Below are 16885 nucleotides of genomic sequence, written 5' to 3' on the forward strand. Positions count from 1 at the left end.
CCACATATTAAAAATTGGATTTACATTATCGGAATTAATAAAATTAAGCGTGTGAAAACTATCCGCATTCATAAATATTCAATTGTTCGAATTCCTGGGTTTACATGTTAGCCACCCATTGTTTTCAAAGCAAAGCGAGTTAACTGGTTTTGACAGCGTAACGAGTTCACTGAAAATGATAAATTTTACACGGGTTTTTGTTCGAATAGTGGACACGATAGCTCATTTTACTCCGAATTTCTAAAAATGCCCTGCAAAGTGAACAACATTGTTCTTTGGAACATAAAGGGTGGTTCAGAAATAATTTCTTATTTTAGCCTTTATAAATAAATACTCAGAATGTGTATACCCAAATAAATTTAATACTAAAAGAAAGCTTAAAGATTACATTTTTATTTGAGTGAGAACCGTTTATATTTTCTCATTCATTCAATAGCGATTGTTTGTTTCAATTCCTCAAATACTGCAGCATTGAGGGTATACTTTACTCTTAAGGTAGCCCCATAAGAAACAAATCGACTGGGGTCAGATCGGGACTTCTCTCTGGCCAGTTAATGCCCCCTCTGCAACTGATGACTCTTTCTGAGTCCGTCTTGCTGCAACAAAGTGTTCCTGTTACAGCTATTTCTGAACTGCAAATATTAAAAACATTCTGATCATATGGCAGTAGCGCCCTCACCTGTTTGAGTTTGATCACCACTATCTTCAAAAAAATAGGGACTACTCAGCTTGATATAGCAGGCCAGATGACCGCTTTGGGTAAATGTAATGGTTTCTGATGAAGGTTTTGCGGGTTGTGCTCAGCCCAGTATGGATCCCATTAAATCCCATTAATTTGGTCCAAAGGATATGTGGTTAACTACTTGACCTACTAGTTTGTAATACCCTGTATATTGAGACAAGATGTAAGTCAAAATCTTCATCGAGATAAAAGCTAATGATAAATCTCAGTTTTTCCAGAGAAATAAATGAACAATATTTTAGTTAATCGTTTAATAATTTTAAGTCAAACTCGTTTTATAGAAGATAAGTATCTCATTTATCTCAGATAAATTTATATTGTTTACTTAATTATTTCTCATAGTTAAAGAATCTGCATAATTTACTTTTAAATTTAAACATGTATAGATTTCATTAAAAGACATTATTTGTAGGAACGCTGTTAAAATTAGGTATAGTCTTTCCAATATCAGTTGAAGAACCAAGAGGATGACAGTATGTACCAAGTTCGGTCGCTGACGCAGCAATTCAGCATCGAAATATTTGAAAAACTTGTTCCCATATTTATTTAGCCATACCCATATACCCACAGGTCTGGTCGTAGAGGTGGTAGAAATGTATACGCCCAGGTGAAGAATGCGAGCGCGTGAAAACGAAATACAAATACAGCTGCATTAGGCCACTGGGCAATAAATATCAGCTGTTAACAAATTGTCCATCAGTGCAGTGCAGCAATGCTGAATTTGGCGTAATTCAGGTAATTTTAATTACCTGAATCACCTTTTACATGTTCAACTGACTTCGGAAAGACTATACTTGCAAGATACAGTATTATCATTTAAATAAGTACCGCAATACTGTTTATGATTCTATTGTTATCATACTAACAACATCAATTAATAATATAATTGATGTGAAATATACATTACCGCAAAAACATCTCTAGATAAATCGATTTTAAGAAAAGTGCTTTAGGACGTCTGGGATGGCAAGTAAGAAATTTCATTAATCGTAATCACTTCCTCTATACTTAATATAGAGAATCGTAATAGCACTCATTTGACTTTCTCGAGAAGATTACTAGATGTAATTACTAAATTTATCTAACTCGAATGTTCCCCAAATTTGTAATGAATTGCATTAGTAAAATACCAATTTTACTAACATGGTCTGTAATTGTTTTAAGATGTTTTAGCAATAGGATTATGAAACGTAGTCATAATTTTAAACGATAAAGCTGATTACAAACTTAATGAATGAATAATTAGAAATTGTAAATATGCAGGAATATATGTATTTGGACCCAGAAGGAGTACAGTCTGAGGAGGTCTTGCACTGCATTTTAAGCGGAAATCAGTTTTGTAAAGAAAATTAACTCCACTGAGTTCAACTATAACTGTAATTCCACTGAAATAAAAAAGCGTACCCAGTTTAATCTTGGGTTAATTTCTGGTAGCAAATTAAAATTTACATCCCACATAAATAATATAGTAGTTTGTCCCTACAGCAAGCTTTATGGTTATAAAGTGGAGAAATTTTCAAATGATAATACCTTCATAATAATTTTTCCCTTGATTTAAAACTAAAATATTTTATATCCTAGCATTCCGATTAGCAAAAAATCTGATATAAAATGGAAAAAATGTATTTCCAACAGTTGTGAACTGGTACAGGGTGCTTCAGGATTAAGTCGACAAACTTTAAGGAGATATTCCTCATAAAAAAATAAGAAAAAAAATCAAGTATAATTTTTTTCCAGACGCTTCATTTTCGAAGTATAGGGCGATAAAGATTTTTTAAAAAAATCGAGTATTTTAAATAACTTCTAAATGAAGAAGGCTATTAAAGCCAAATTTGGCATGACACATCTTATAAGATACTATTTTTCCATAGAAGTAGAAGCAACCAGTGGCGAAGTTATGAGGATTCAGACTCATTAAATTATAAAAAAAATGATGCTATGTTTAGATAGAACAGTTTGTTATTGACAAAAAGTGTACATTCACTTTTTTCCTAACTCTTATAGCTTCTGGATTCTGTCGATAAACTTTAAAATGAACCTCAACAAAAATTTTCGAGTAAGCTGCTGTCAAGCAATGTTAATTTGACGTTTTAAATGTTATTTTACGAATTGTTGCATAAATTATCCATTAGATAAAGCGTTCAAACTAATAACAAAAAATAAGTTTAATAATGCCGTCCATATTTTCGAACAATGGATATGCTTATATGGTCTTTGTATATGGTTTTTGTGATGGAAATGCCACGGCGGCTCGCCGTGAATATGCGGTAAGATTTCCTCATCGCAAACTACCAGCAAAGGAAACATTTTCAACGACATTCAGTCGTCTCAGACAAACTGGGTCTTTCGGTATTCCAACTTATGTTGATGGACATTTTGCCTCATTGCAGGAGGAAGTAAGATCGAATACTATTTTAAACCATTTCGATGAAAATCCATCCACCAGTGTCAGAAGATCTAGCTATGAGCTAGGTATTTCGTCAAGTTCCATTTGGAAGATCCTTCGGGCTGATGGACGCCATGCGTACCATATCCAGCGTGTGCAACATTTATTGCCTCACGACATACGATGCAGGCGCGTGTTTTGTGACTGGATGTTAAACCAAGCATAGAATGATGATCAGTTTAGGTAAAAAGTAATGTGGGCAGATGAGGCAACATTTACTCGAAGGGGAATTTTGAACCAAAGGAACAACCATATTTGGTCCTACAAGAATCCACGGGCGGTATGGGAACATAATTTTCAGCATGAATTCCAATGTAACGTATGGTTGGGTGTGTTGGACAACACTATAGTTGGTCCCTACGTCCTTCCGCATCAGTTAAATGCTGACATGTTTACCGAGTTCCTTGAAAATGGTTTTCAAGATCTGTTAGAAGATGTTCCGCTTAATACTCCAATGAACAGTTGGTTTCAATTAGATGGTTATCCTGCCCATTTTGGTAGAGGTCCTAGGGAGTGGTTAAACATTAATTATCCCAGGAGATAGAAGATCTAAGACAGCGAATAGTCCAAGTGTGTCGAGAATTAACTCCAATTCAGTATCGATCGGCCACTACCTCCATAAGTAGAAGATGTCGTGCTTGTCTACAGTCCGGAGGCGTCCATTTTGAACAAAATATTTTTTAAATCATTTCATTTTTGATTCACTTTTCGCTTTGTCCAAGTACAATATTAATTGGTAATTTTTTGGTTGTTTCAATTTACAAATAAATTTTCATGTACACAACACAAGTAAATAAAGTGACTACAAACCGTCTGAAAAAATTTAGGAGTATTGCAAGGGTCGTTACGTTGTCTCATTACGACAGTCACATTAGATGTTAGGTACTTAAATAGTTCTATTGTTTTCATCATTTTTTTTTCTAAAAAAAAAACACCGTATTCTCAAAAACGAAGCATCTCCTAAATAATTTTAACACTATTGGTTAAACCCAAGGGAAGGGGAGACAAAAAGGCTTATTTGACTCACACATACTCCAGACTAAGACCAATTTTAATAGGCACTATATTTTTTTAGGTTTCATGAGGAACGTCTTCCTAAAGTTTATCGACAGAATCCAGAAGCACCTTTTCGAAAAATCAATTTTGCCATGAAACTATAAGAGTTAGGAAAAAGTGAAATATCGAAAATGAAGCGTTTCTGTCAAAAAATTTATACTTGATTTTTTTCTTATTTTTTTGAGGCATATCTCCTTAAAGTTTGTCGACTTTATCCTGAAACACCCTGTATATCTCAACATGTTTTTGAATAATTCAATAATTAATTTATAAAATTCGAAAAATACTTTGCAGCATTGATATGCCTTTTTTTAAATGATGGGCTAGATAAGGGAAGCAGGATTTCAATTGAAAATAAAAGTAACATTTGGACGACGATTATTTGCTCAAACATCTTGGCCTTTATCTTGTCGTCCGGAGGGTATGCAAAGCTGCGAGTCCCTGTAGATTATTAAGTTTTGACACTAGATACTACGAGATAATATTGAACTGCAAATTGGAAGCTGAAGAACTTGCTAAGCCTTTCAGTCTTTTATCTCATGTTGAAAACAACGTCACTCCCAAAAAAAGTAACAACAGTTGGTCATGACTGCAAATAAAATATGGTCCACATATCAAGAAAGGTCAAGTTTGAAGGATAAATTTCTCTCCAAAATAGAAAGCTGGAACACCGTTAATTAGCTCCGTTTTAATATCTAACCAATACAACAGACTGCAATTCGGATCAGCAATAACTGTTAAAATAACGGCTTTTCTTGCTTGTACTTGGATAGTTATTCGGAAATAAATGTTGGATGTGTGCCGAGCACATCTACATTAATTTTGTATCAAATCGTCTGTTAGTCGTAACGATAACAATAAACGATGACATTATTCAGTTTTATTATCACAGGTGTAATATTTATCCAAACAAAATATTGGCCCTAAAAACCATACATTTTTAATTCTCGTTGTACAAATTTCATTACCGCCAATTGAATAATTTATAATCGCTGCATAGACATATATTTTTAATGAAAGGAAATTTAAATAGTCCAGCTGAAATGTCAGCAATCGGCTAAAATGTAATTATATTCTTAATCCCCTTCTACCTAACTGCTACATATAAAACTCATCCAGCGTTTGGCAACGCGAAACATAAATATTTTTAAATAAATAAGCAACTCTTCAAAATACATGAATAATTTAAGTGCACAGAAAGGCCAAATGTGTCCGGTTAAAAAATTAAAGAGTTAAAATTCTTAATTGACGGAAATATAAACAGAGCTCATAAAAATTAAAATCCCCCGTTCTCCAAACATTAGGTATTATAATACCTACCACCAGAACACAAAGACAAATGTTGGGAAAACTGAAAGATATTGATCCTGATTGGATCCTTTCTTTTCCCTCTTGAGTGAAGCGCAGTGTAAATTGAAAGTTTAAATATGCATCGCTTTTAAATTTGCATAGTTTCATTCCCTGAATTAATTCTCGGTCGACTTGTTCTTGCTTAGAATTTTTCTTAGTGTTGATAACTTCGACAAACTAACTGAATAAATCATCCGAGATGTATATTGTTCCTCCAGATAATTTAAAATTCAACGAGTAATTAGGATATGATACTGGAAAACCGGGTTTTTGTATCAGTTATTGACTAAAGCCGGCTTCACACGCTGCGGTATCTGTCAGATGCGCATACAGATCGCGAGATAAATCAGAAACGCAAACCTATTCGTGTCGGTCTAAACCTGTGCAATTTAGCGGAGTACTGTACGGATGTACTCCAGGTATAGAGAAGTTGTATTCTAAAGTAATTTTTAACATTACATGCGTTATCACCATGTTATGAAATATGAACTGAACTCTTCTGCCATTAGTTGACACAAAATAAGCCTTACTAATTACCTCAATATATTATAGAGTTTGTACACCCATAGATATCTACGTATAGATCGGAGACACGTTTGATAATAATTCATATTTATTATTATTTAAGTCAAACCTATAAAGGCAAATATTTGATTACAATGATAACGCAAAACTAACATAGGGCCCTGATTATAATGTGGGATATACAAATATCAAAATTGGTCCGCAAAATTGTACTATTTGAGGTCTAATAACGTGCTAAAATATTTTTCCGTCAAAGAATTTAATTGTCAAACATTATTTGACACAACAGAAATCTTTGAGTTTTTTCCAAGGTTGACACAGTTAAAAGTTGGAAAACTATAATATAGGCCCTCATCAACAGTGAATCACAGATAAAAGTAAAATGCTTTGCTCTAATTTCTTAACAATTCAAGTATGTAACTATGGAAAGGTTAAATTTACTATCTAACTACATCTTTCGTTCAAATCTTTGAATGATAGTAGAGTGCCGTTTTAGGAAATACTTAGTTATTTACACCATAAAAGAGGTATTATTTACCAGTCGAGGGCGATTTTGCGCCCGAGCGGAGCGAGTCCGGGACTGGTAAATAATACGACGTGGTGTATAACTTTGGACATTGTCGTTTCTGAGGTGCATACTTATAAACAAACCTACATAAAAGTTGCAATTTTGCTGGTTTTGAATTATTATTTCAAATAGAAAGTACAGCAAATGTTGTCTGGGAATTTTTATTGCCCGAGAAGTCGAAAGTTCGCTACGGACGAACATATACAAATTTCAAAGAATGGTGCCAGAACAAAAATATTGATGTTTCTGAAGTGTCACTGCTAGCATATTTCATGGAGAAGTCAAGAACCTTAGAAGTCACCAGCGAGTTTGTGGAGTGAATACTCAATGATTAAGTCAACTATATTCATATAGGAGAACGTGGATATATCAAAATACCCCAAGCTGAGAGCATTTTTGAATCGTAAGAATGACGGCTATACACCTAAAAAGTCAAACGTTTTTACAAGAGAACAAGTCAACGATTTTCTCGTTCAGTCACCCGATAACACATATTTGTCAGTGAAAGTAGTGATGGTCTTAGGCATTACAGGAGCATGCCGTTCTGATGAGTTATGAAAACTTACTTTGGACAACGTCAATTTAAAAAATTTCGATGACATTATTGTAGTTACAATTCCAGATTCTAAAAATGGTATGTAACGTACGTTTACAATTACTTCTTGTCTGGGTTCTGTTTCTCACCTAGAAACTCTCAAGAAATATATTAAGATTAGATTGGAAATTAAAATTGAGAATTCACGCTTTTTTATGCACTATGAAACAGGTAGATGTTACAACCAATCAGTGGGCATGAATACCCTTTCTATGATTCCTAATAAGACTGCACAGTTTTGAAACTAGAACATCCTGAAACATATACAGGCCATTCATTCCGAAGAACATCAGCAACGTTACTGGCTAATACAGGAGTTGATGTATTAGCAATGAAGAGACATGGTGAGTGGAAAGCAGCCACAATTGCAGAAAGTTATGTTGCTGATAGTTTAAGTAACAAAAATGAAATAGCCAACAGGATTCTTGACAATGACACTTCAACTCCAGGTTCTAGTAGTACGTCGCATCATGCTGTTTTAATGCATCAGTCAGATAATATTGAGCCTCCGGTGACTGAAATGGAGCGGCCAAATCATTTTGACAATTACTAAACGCAAGGGGAATAATTATCCAGATTTTATAAATGTTACTAAATGTAATAACTGTACGATTACTATAAATATTCATTCATGATAATTAATAAAACGTAATGTCCATCAAATATTTATTTGTTCATAAAATTTGCATTTATAACTCGAAATCGCTTTTTTCCTAGAGAGGTAAGTTACCTCCCGTTGTCCATAGCAACTTGCACTTCTACGGTAAGGGCCACTTACCTCCTTAAAAACAATATATTAATAGTCTATTCTTTATTATAGTTAGAGCAGATAAAATAATTATTCCTCTTTTTTTTTTTTGTTTCGACGAGAAGAATCAGCCCAAAAAATTGTCCCAATATCAATGTTACATCCTGTATCCTTTTTTTATATCATCTTTTTATAGATATATTTAAGATATAACTTAAATGTGTTGACTTCAAACTCTATACAGACGAAATGTTGAATTTTTATATCATTGCTCATTAATTTGTAAGACATATTTAGTTGTTAATTACATAAAAAAAGACTTTATTGATTCGTTTTCTATCAAAATATGTTTGTATCGAACGAATCAAGTTATTATATTTTCAGGTATGACACAACCATAATCCAGGCATTCCCTATATATTGTTTCAATACATTTTTCTACCCTTAAATAAAAATAAGCTATTTTATCAAGTAAGTGCAGCAATTATTTATTCATTATTTTAGAACGTTTTAGATTAACGTGCAAAGTTTGAGACTACAGAGGAAGTTTAGTCAGAGATCATCATGTTTATCATGTCCATGAATGTTTGTGCAATCAGTTACAACTGCAAGTTTATTTAATAGTTTCTGGTTGTTTGCTTTTTAATCGAGTATAAAATTCAGCAAAAACAAAACTAAAAATGTGTATTGAATACTTAACGTTAATAACATTTTTGTATTAGAATTCCTTTAAAAAAGTGAGATTTTATGTCAACATAATTACTGGTGTAGATCTTCAGTTATTCGCAAATTTAAAATCAATAAATGCCATTATCCATCTAAAATAGTCAGACCTGATGTTGGAGACTAATACTACATGCATTTTCCCTTATCCCCACTTATTACCAATTAGTATTGCTCTGTAACTCATTTTGCAGTAAATGTCCATATAGTCGTTTCAACATAGCATAATTAAAAATAATGTAGAGATTTTTAAAAAGAGACAACAGCTATTGGACCCAATGTTTAATTTCTTGGAATTTTAATGAATTTACTCACTCACACCTTACCCACAACTCGTAGCACAATAAATAAAATACACAGTAACAACCGAAACAGTGTCAGATTTATGGGAATACGTTCGTTAACCTAGTTAATTTATCTGGGTAAGATAAAGACGTTACGTATCATTCGCTTGTAGTAGCAGTTGATTAAACTTCAACAAAACTGATTTCATCTAAAAACTAATCAACCGTGATTCTTATAATCGATAGGTCAGGCAGTCTCCTCGTTTATGTTGTTATTGTTATTATCGACCCACCTATTATTAATTACAGATATATATCTATTATTTTCAGTAACAATGACTGTAATTATTTAAAAGAAGCACGATTTTAAGGAAAAGTTTATTACGGCTGGTTGGTAATTTTATTTTCTATTTACAGTTCACTGAATGTTGATATACTATTAAGAGGAAAAGTAACTGGATTCTAGATGGTAGGGTATTCATCAGAGGAAGCTCTTTCTCTGTGTCTCTCTGTCTCTCTATCAATTATTGGTATTGCAATCAATTTCTGTGGTCAAATGCAATTGTGACTCCGAATATATAAGTCGCAGAACTGCAGGAGGGTAGACAAGGCTTCCTTCCGTTTTGATAATTTCGTGGAGGTTCAGCGAACTGTATTAATTTTATGACGGTCAACTCAGGCGTAAAATTAGCTTGGTTAAAACTTAATTCTGAATGAATGCCAGTACGATGTAACTTTTATCGGGTCTGCAACTACATTAAGATGTATCGTTACAATATAAAAAAGTTATCATTAAAATTTGAAATGGGAAACTTATTAATAGATACACGTGACATATTGTACGTTGTATTTATTCCCATTTATTCTTAACACTGTTCAGCGGGATAATGCCAAATGAATACAATTCAAAAGGAGAGGATTATAATGGAATCCTCCTCCCCTATCTTCTTTATGTTTAATGGTCTAAATCAACACGTATTGTCTAAACAGTTTGCCTCTCGGTTTGCTTATTTCCACTAATTGGCAAAACCTAATTTTAAGCGGAAAATTCATGGAACATATATAATTAAAATAGTATCCATATTTTATATATAAAACTTAGGAAAGTAAAATACAGATACCCTTTTAATTCTAATATTGCCACTACAAAGTTTTTTGGTCTCATAATTTTACAAAATACTTTTGATCGTGTATCAAGGACAATTAATTGCAGAATAATAATATACAGCAGTTAAAGATTTATTTGCATCATTTATACAAGTTAAGTCCAGAGGTAGATCATACCTGGCGGAATTTGGTGAAAATGGAGAAAAGTTTTGAGGAGTTAGGAAAATCTGAGAAGACTTGCTGAAATGCTGAGGAATGCCAACAGTATAAAATGACATTTTAGTGAGAAAACTTGGTGCCTTGATTTGTATCTCTTCACGGAAAGGGTGACCTGGATAAAAGTATAATTTTCGTTTTTATTTATCTTTAGTTATTAATATAACTCTGTCACTTTAAATTAGTATTCAAATAACATAAATTTCAAAAAATTGTATTAAATGCGTACAAATGCTTATTATTTGCAGGTAAATATTTGAATTAACGTTAACTAATTACGATATATCATATGTCATATCTGTCTATTCCCACTAATGATATGAAAACACGATAAATAAATTGTGAAAAATGATTTAGCGATACACATTGCAATATATGTTATTGTTTCTGTCTATCGCGATATTTTAATTATAATGATTATGAAAACAGAATACGATAAATTGAAACGTTACAATTACATTTATATAAAAAAATAACTCCTACGAATTAATAAATAAAAACTATTTTGCAAATTTTATTCAAAATATAATCATAGTTAATTTAGTATTTATTGACAGGTTTCTTATTTTGTTATAAAATGTGAGAGAGATATAAATAATATGTAGGTATACTGGCTGTTACAAATTCGCTTCTCACTACAAGGATCTCGGAAACGGTAAGAGATACGAAGTAACTTAAATGGGGGCAAAGTTGCATAACGTGATTTGTTTCCAAAATATTTGAAAAAAAAGAAATTTTGAAAATCCGTTTTTGTTTCATTTCAGCCTTGTTTGAGATGACATTGAAAAAAGAAGAATACTTTCTCATGGCTCCTTTTTGCCCTCTATCGAATGGCAAAATCAATTTTTATATGTAACGTTTCGTCTTCAGTGTCAACGTTTGGGGTAGCATTTTCAACAATAATTTATTGCCTGTACATGTTTTAAATGATCGTTTAAATGCAGATCTATATAGAATTTCCTTGGAAAACAACCTTTTTGATTTCATTGATGATGTAGGGCTTAATATTGTTCAAAATATGTGCTATCAGCACGATGGTGCACAACCACATAGAGGAAGACAAGTAACTGCTTGATTAAACGATCATTTCCCGAATAAATAGATAGATCAATCAGGTCCAATAGCATGGCCACCGCGTTGCCCAGATCTAAATCCTTTGGACATTTATTTATGGGGACATATGAAGCAGCTTGTCTACCATGAAATCACTACCCATCAGCAGATACTTGAAATAATTCAGGATGCAGCTAACTGGATAAGAAATTATCCAAATCTTATAATAGAACAGAATAGAAAATAATAAAAAAATCACAATGAAAGAACCATCGAAGGTACAATTTCTGTTGACATTTTTAATACCAGCATGTTTGTTCCACACAAACCCGAAAACTACGGGAAAAGCTCTAAAATGAAAAAGGCAAGGCGGGTTGACTAAATAATAAAGAAGATCCGATTTAGGGTCGGGATCTTCGAGAAGGCTGAAAAGATAACTAATTTAACGAAACATTAAAGGAATAATAGGCCTGAGGATTTATCGATTAACCAAGATGTCACTACGCCATTTAACTTATGACACATCCCACAGAATAATGTTTAACGTTTAATATTATTATATTCAATTAGTTTTACTTGTACAATAAAATATTTTGCTAACCACGACAATAGAGCACAACTATGCAATTCAGCTAATGCAACAAAATTGCAGTCAAAACAGCAAATTTTCCGTCTCTATAATTGTTGTATCTATTTATTAGGCGTATGATAATACTTAGAAAAATAATACAAAGTTCCAGTAATTTTCTTGCATAATAGAGCATGTTTTAAAAATTATTTTGAATGACTGAAAAAGTTGCAATCCATTCCCCATAACAGAACTGCCATATTTAATTATTTGTGCACTATTTGTGCTTAGTTGACAACTACTACAATAAACAAATTTTTATAAAACATTCATTAATACTGATAATTTGTAGATTAAATATCATATATATTTAAATATAAAAAAATGTTTAATAGGTATTGCTAACTGAAATCGATACTTGAGAGTCATTAATTATAAAAGTATAAAAGAGCAGTAGCCATATAAAAAATTTATTGTAAATGTATATATTTATAGTTCTATGTTTCCAGTGTGTAATATTAGTACATTATAATAAAATTAATTAATAATGTATTGATAGAGGAGGGATTATTAATAGTTTCTATTGTTTGAATTTTAAAATATATTCACAGTGGAAAAACTTTTAATAAATATTTTAACTTTGTTTACGAAATAAATCATGAAAATATTTTTGCAGGAGGTATATACTGGGTGCGCCGTTTTAGTGGTGCACTTCTTGGAAATTATTAGAGATAAAAATTTCGGATAAACGGGGAAATTTTTTTGAATCCTTCTGTTATCAACCAGGTGTTCATACATTGAAGTTATTTTGACAAAAAAGGCTTAACTTTTTTATGTTTCCAAGTGTTCAAAAAATTTCCCAGTGAATTCAAATTTTTTGCGCAACTTTGCCGTTTTGGGAGATGGGGACACATTGAATATTATTCTGAATGAAGAAATTCAATAACGTGCGGAAAAAAAATTTGAAAAAGTTGAATATCAAATAATTATAATTTTTGGGAGCTGTTACCTGTAAACAAAAATATGAACTCAGTGAAAGTTCTGTAAGAAAGTTTTCAAATGCATATATCAAAAATGTGTAGAGAAGTAAGTTTATTTTATCAAAATATCTCCAAACCTTTCCTCATCCCAATGCAAATCTCCAAAATGACCCGATATGTGTAAAAGTCAGTAAATTTTGTCATTTATTATTTCCAATTTGGTAGGCCAATAATTAAATAGGTATTCAAAAAAAGTTTTAGAATTGAATTTTGCATAATATAAGTACTGTAAGTTAAAAATGTGTAATTTTGGTAAAAAAATTAGATTATAATAAAACAACACACCAAATTTCATTAAAATCGGTTCGACAGTTTTCAGGAAAACAATTTTTTGAAAAATATTTTGAAAAAAAAATTTCGAATTTCCAAAATGTGGCACAGCCTCAAATAAAGCATCTAGATACTTGAAAATTATTTCACATAGAAAAGATCGCTCAACCTTTCAAATGGTTTTCGAAAAATTGAAATTGGTTGGTTAGGACGGCTACAGTAAATTTTTAAAGTTAACACTTTTTTTTGTTTTTAAACAATTAGATTACATTTATCAATTTGCAATTTATTTTTTTGTCAAAAATTATAAATNGAAGTTATTTTGACAAAAAAGGCTTAACTTTTTTATGTTTTCAAGTTTTCAAAAAATTTCCCAGTGAATTCAAATTTTTTGCGCAACTTTGCCGTTTTGGGAGATGGGGACACATTGAATATTATTCTGAATGAAGAAATACAATAACGTGCGGAAAAAAAATTTGAAAAAGGTGAATATCAAATAAGTTTTAGAATTGAATTTTGCATAATATACTGTAAGTTAAAAATGTTTAATTTATTACCGATGTTGCAAAATACCAATAATTGGTGAAAAAAACGCAAAATAATCAAGTTGTTTGGAAAATTTTTTAAAAATATTTTAATTGCTACGAGGGCATTCTAATTTTGGTAAAAAAACTAGATTATAATAAAACAACACACCAAATTTCATTAAAATCGGTTCGACAGTTTTCGGAAAATAATTTTTTGAAAAATATTTTGAAAAAAAAATTTCGAATTTCCAAAATGTTGCACAGCCTCAAATAAAGCATCTAGATACTTGAAAATTATTTCACATAGAAAAGACCGCTCAACCTTTCAAAGGTTTTTGAAAAATTGAAATTGGTTGGTTAGGACGGCTACAGTAAATTTTTAAAGTTAACACTTTTTTTTATTTTTAAACAATTAGATTACATTTATCAATTTGCAATTTGTTTTTTTTAATTACAATTTTAAAATACTATTTTTTCTTAATTTTATCTGTAGGTATTTAACAAAAAAATTAATTCCCACAAAATATATTCATATTCAGAGTGTTGAAATATATACGTAAACAAATTTTTTTCATTGAAAAAATGCAATAGCATAGGGTAAAATATACAGTATATTAATGCATAAACAATAAACTTCATTTATAACAAAATATGTGCAAATTAGACAGTTGGCATTACGATATTCGAATTCCTTGGCTCGCGAGTCGTCGGATTAAAAAAAGATCGAAATTGGTCCATTAGAAGCCGAGATAATGAATTTTTTTCGTATCTTCGCATTCCGAACCTCCGAATTCAGTCTCGGAGGATAGTTCAACAGATCCGCCCTAGTTTAGTAATCCATAACATAACCGCATTTATTTATTTTGACGCAGATGGCACTATACTTTCTATACCTTAGGCACTAGATGGACAAAATGTTTGTCCAAGCAAAGAAATGAATCCGCAGCTGCTACGCTAGTGATATTTTGGTCGCTCATCATATTAATTGCAATTGTATTTCATAATTTTGACTATTTGAAGTGACAATGCAAATAATTATATATAATAGTATTTATTGTACACATTATTTAATTACACAAATTCTCTTAATAACCTTAAAATTGAATTTGCTGCTAATGAGGTTAATGTGTAAAGTAATGATCCGAATAAACAAGATTGATTTAAATAATGGACTAACGGGGATCAAATAGTATTATTGATGTCAAAAAGATGAAATTTACTTTTAGTTTTTTAGAAGCATCGAAAATGCAACACTAACTGGATCATCTCTGCATAAATTCTGTGAATATGTGGGATCACAGCTGTTATTAGTAGCAGTATAATTTGTGCGAATGTATGTAGACATGTTGTATAATTTTATGTTCTGTGTGATTTTTGTTATAATTGTTTTAACGTTGTGTATAGGATTTACGCATTGTACTTTTTTTATAATAATACCAACTGTTTTACAGTTCAAACTCAAACTGAAAATTGACATACCACATTTGTACGAATGTATGTAAACAGTGGTCAAATAAATATATATCTATCTATCTATCTATTTATCTATCTATCTATCTATCTATCTATCTATCTATCTATCTATCTATCTATAAATTCAAATAGGTAAATTCAAAATACATTTTAGGTAATTGTCATAAACAAGACTGAGAGAATTTTTTAAGGTAGTACTTAGGCATAGGTCCATCATTTACCATTTAGAAGATACTCATAAAAAATAAGTTTAACAAACAATATTGCCACAATTTGTCCTTAGCAGTAAAAGTCCATTACTTGAACTTTAGAAGATACTCATAAAAACAATATACAACAGTTAACAACGTTTAAGAATAATCTACGTTCTCATGTGTAAAGTGAATGCTAACTACAGCGGAAAATTAAGATAAATTGTAAAGTATAAGGGAACAAATTACTTTTTTATATTGCTCGTGTTAGCCAAGACCGACCGGAATTGACGGACTACTGTGTTTTCATTAATAACACATTGACGTAAACTGTCACTATATCTTACATTAATTCTCCGAATCTATTTACTTTATATCTACATACTTGAAACGTAGCCGAAAAGACAAACAACGTTTGCTGGTAAACTTCAACGAGTTCAAAGGACCGCATGGAGTAATTTAAGTTTTACAACTTCGTATAAGAAGATAAACTTTCGCGTCTCCTTGGACCTGAACTTCTTTAAATTGGAAACTTCTTGCCTTACCTCGAATCGAATTTGGTGCCGTCTTGTAAAGTGCCGGTGTAGTGCATCGTCAGCATGTCCCCGTTCTTGGACTTGTTCTCGCAGCCTTCCGGCTTGTAAACCACGTCAGTCTTGAGTTCCTCCTTGCACTGGGCCACGACCGCGAAAAAGGCGATTATATACAGGCACCGAAACATGATGGGTCCTTACCAGCGCGAACGAAACTTTCAAACTAACTGAGTACGGAATGAATGAACGGCAAGTAGCTGCCACATGCCAGGAGAATTTGCCACGCTACAATCAGGGACGTCATCCGCGAGCGTCTCGCTTTCTCCCGCGATGTTCCAGTGCGACAAACGCTATTAAAGCCACAGGTTTAAATGCGATTGGCTGGTTGGTACACGTGATTCTTTCGCTCGGTAGATCGACCACATCGTTAAATTCGTAATCTGCAATTGCGGTGATAACAGAAATCGAGGTTTCAATATAAAAACTAATATAGTTAATGTATATAGTTTATGACAAGGGCAATATACAAGGATGGCCAGAAATACGGAATAAAATTCATATTTTTTTAATAAGTTAATTTTTTTTTAAAAAGCCGAAACACGTTAACTGATTTTGATTTTTTCCCATCTTTCGGTCATATAATAATTAATTTTTCTTCAACCCCCTAATCCCCAGCTACCCCTACTTTTTTTTCAAATGGATACATAATGCATCAGGGGCCCGTTGAAATGCTTATAGAAAACCGAGTCCAGCCATACCAAATAAACAAGTTTTATTTTTTCAATAACAATGTTTTTAGGGTTGTACCTACTTAAAATACATCTAAATAAAATTTAATTATCCTCCATGAATTTGCACATAATAAAATAA

General features: G+C 31.9%; 1 protein-coding gene across 2 annotated transcripts in view; it reads right to left on the reverse strand.

Annotated features, from left to right (window-relative positions):
- The window catches only part of LOC108907315 (FK506-binding protein 2), an 84374-nt gene extending 68052 nt beyond the window's left edge, over positions 1–16322 (reverse strand). Inside the window, exon 1 of one of the 2 annotated variants that reach the window (XM_018710940.1) lies at positions 16028–16322. In XM_018710940.1, coding sequence (XP_018566456.1) covers positions 16028–16203 — 176 coding nt within the window. In that variant the 5' untranslated portion in view covers positions 16204–16322. The remainder of the gene's footprint in view (positions 1–16027) is intronic. The other variant, XM_018710941.1, reaches the window with a different exon arrangement.
- Between the last annotated feature and the right edge of the window lie 563 nt (positions 16323–16885).

Source organism: Anoplophora glabripennis, unplaced genomic scaffold, assembly GCF_000390285.2.
Source record: "Anoplophora glabripennis isolate ALB-LARVAE unplaced genomic scaffold, Agla_2.0 scaffold97, whole genome shotgun sequence".
Lineage (NCBI taxonomy): Eukaryota > Metazoa > Arthropoda > Insecta > Coleoptera > Cerambycidae > Anoplophora > Anoplophora glabripennis.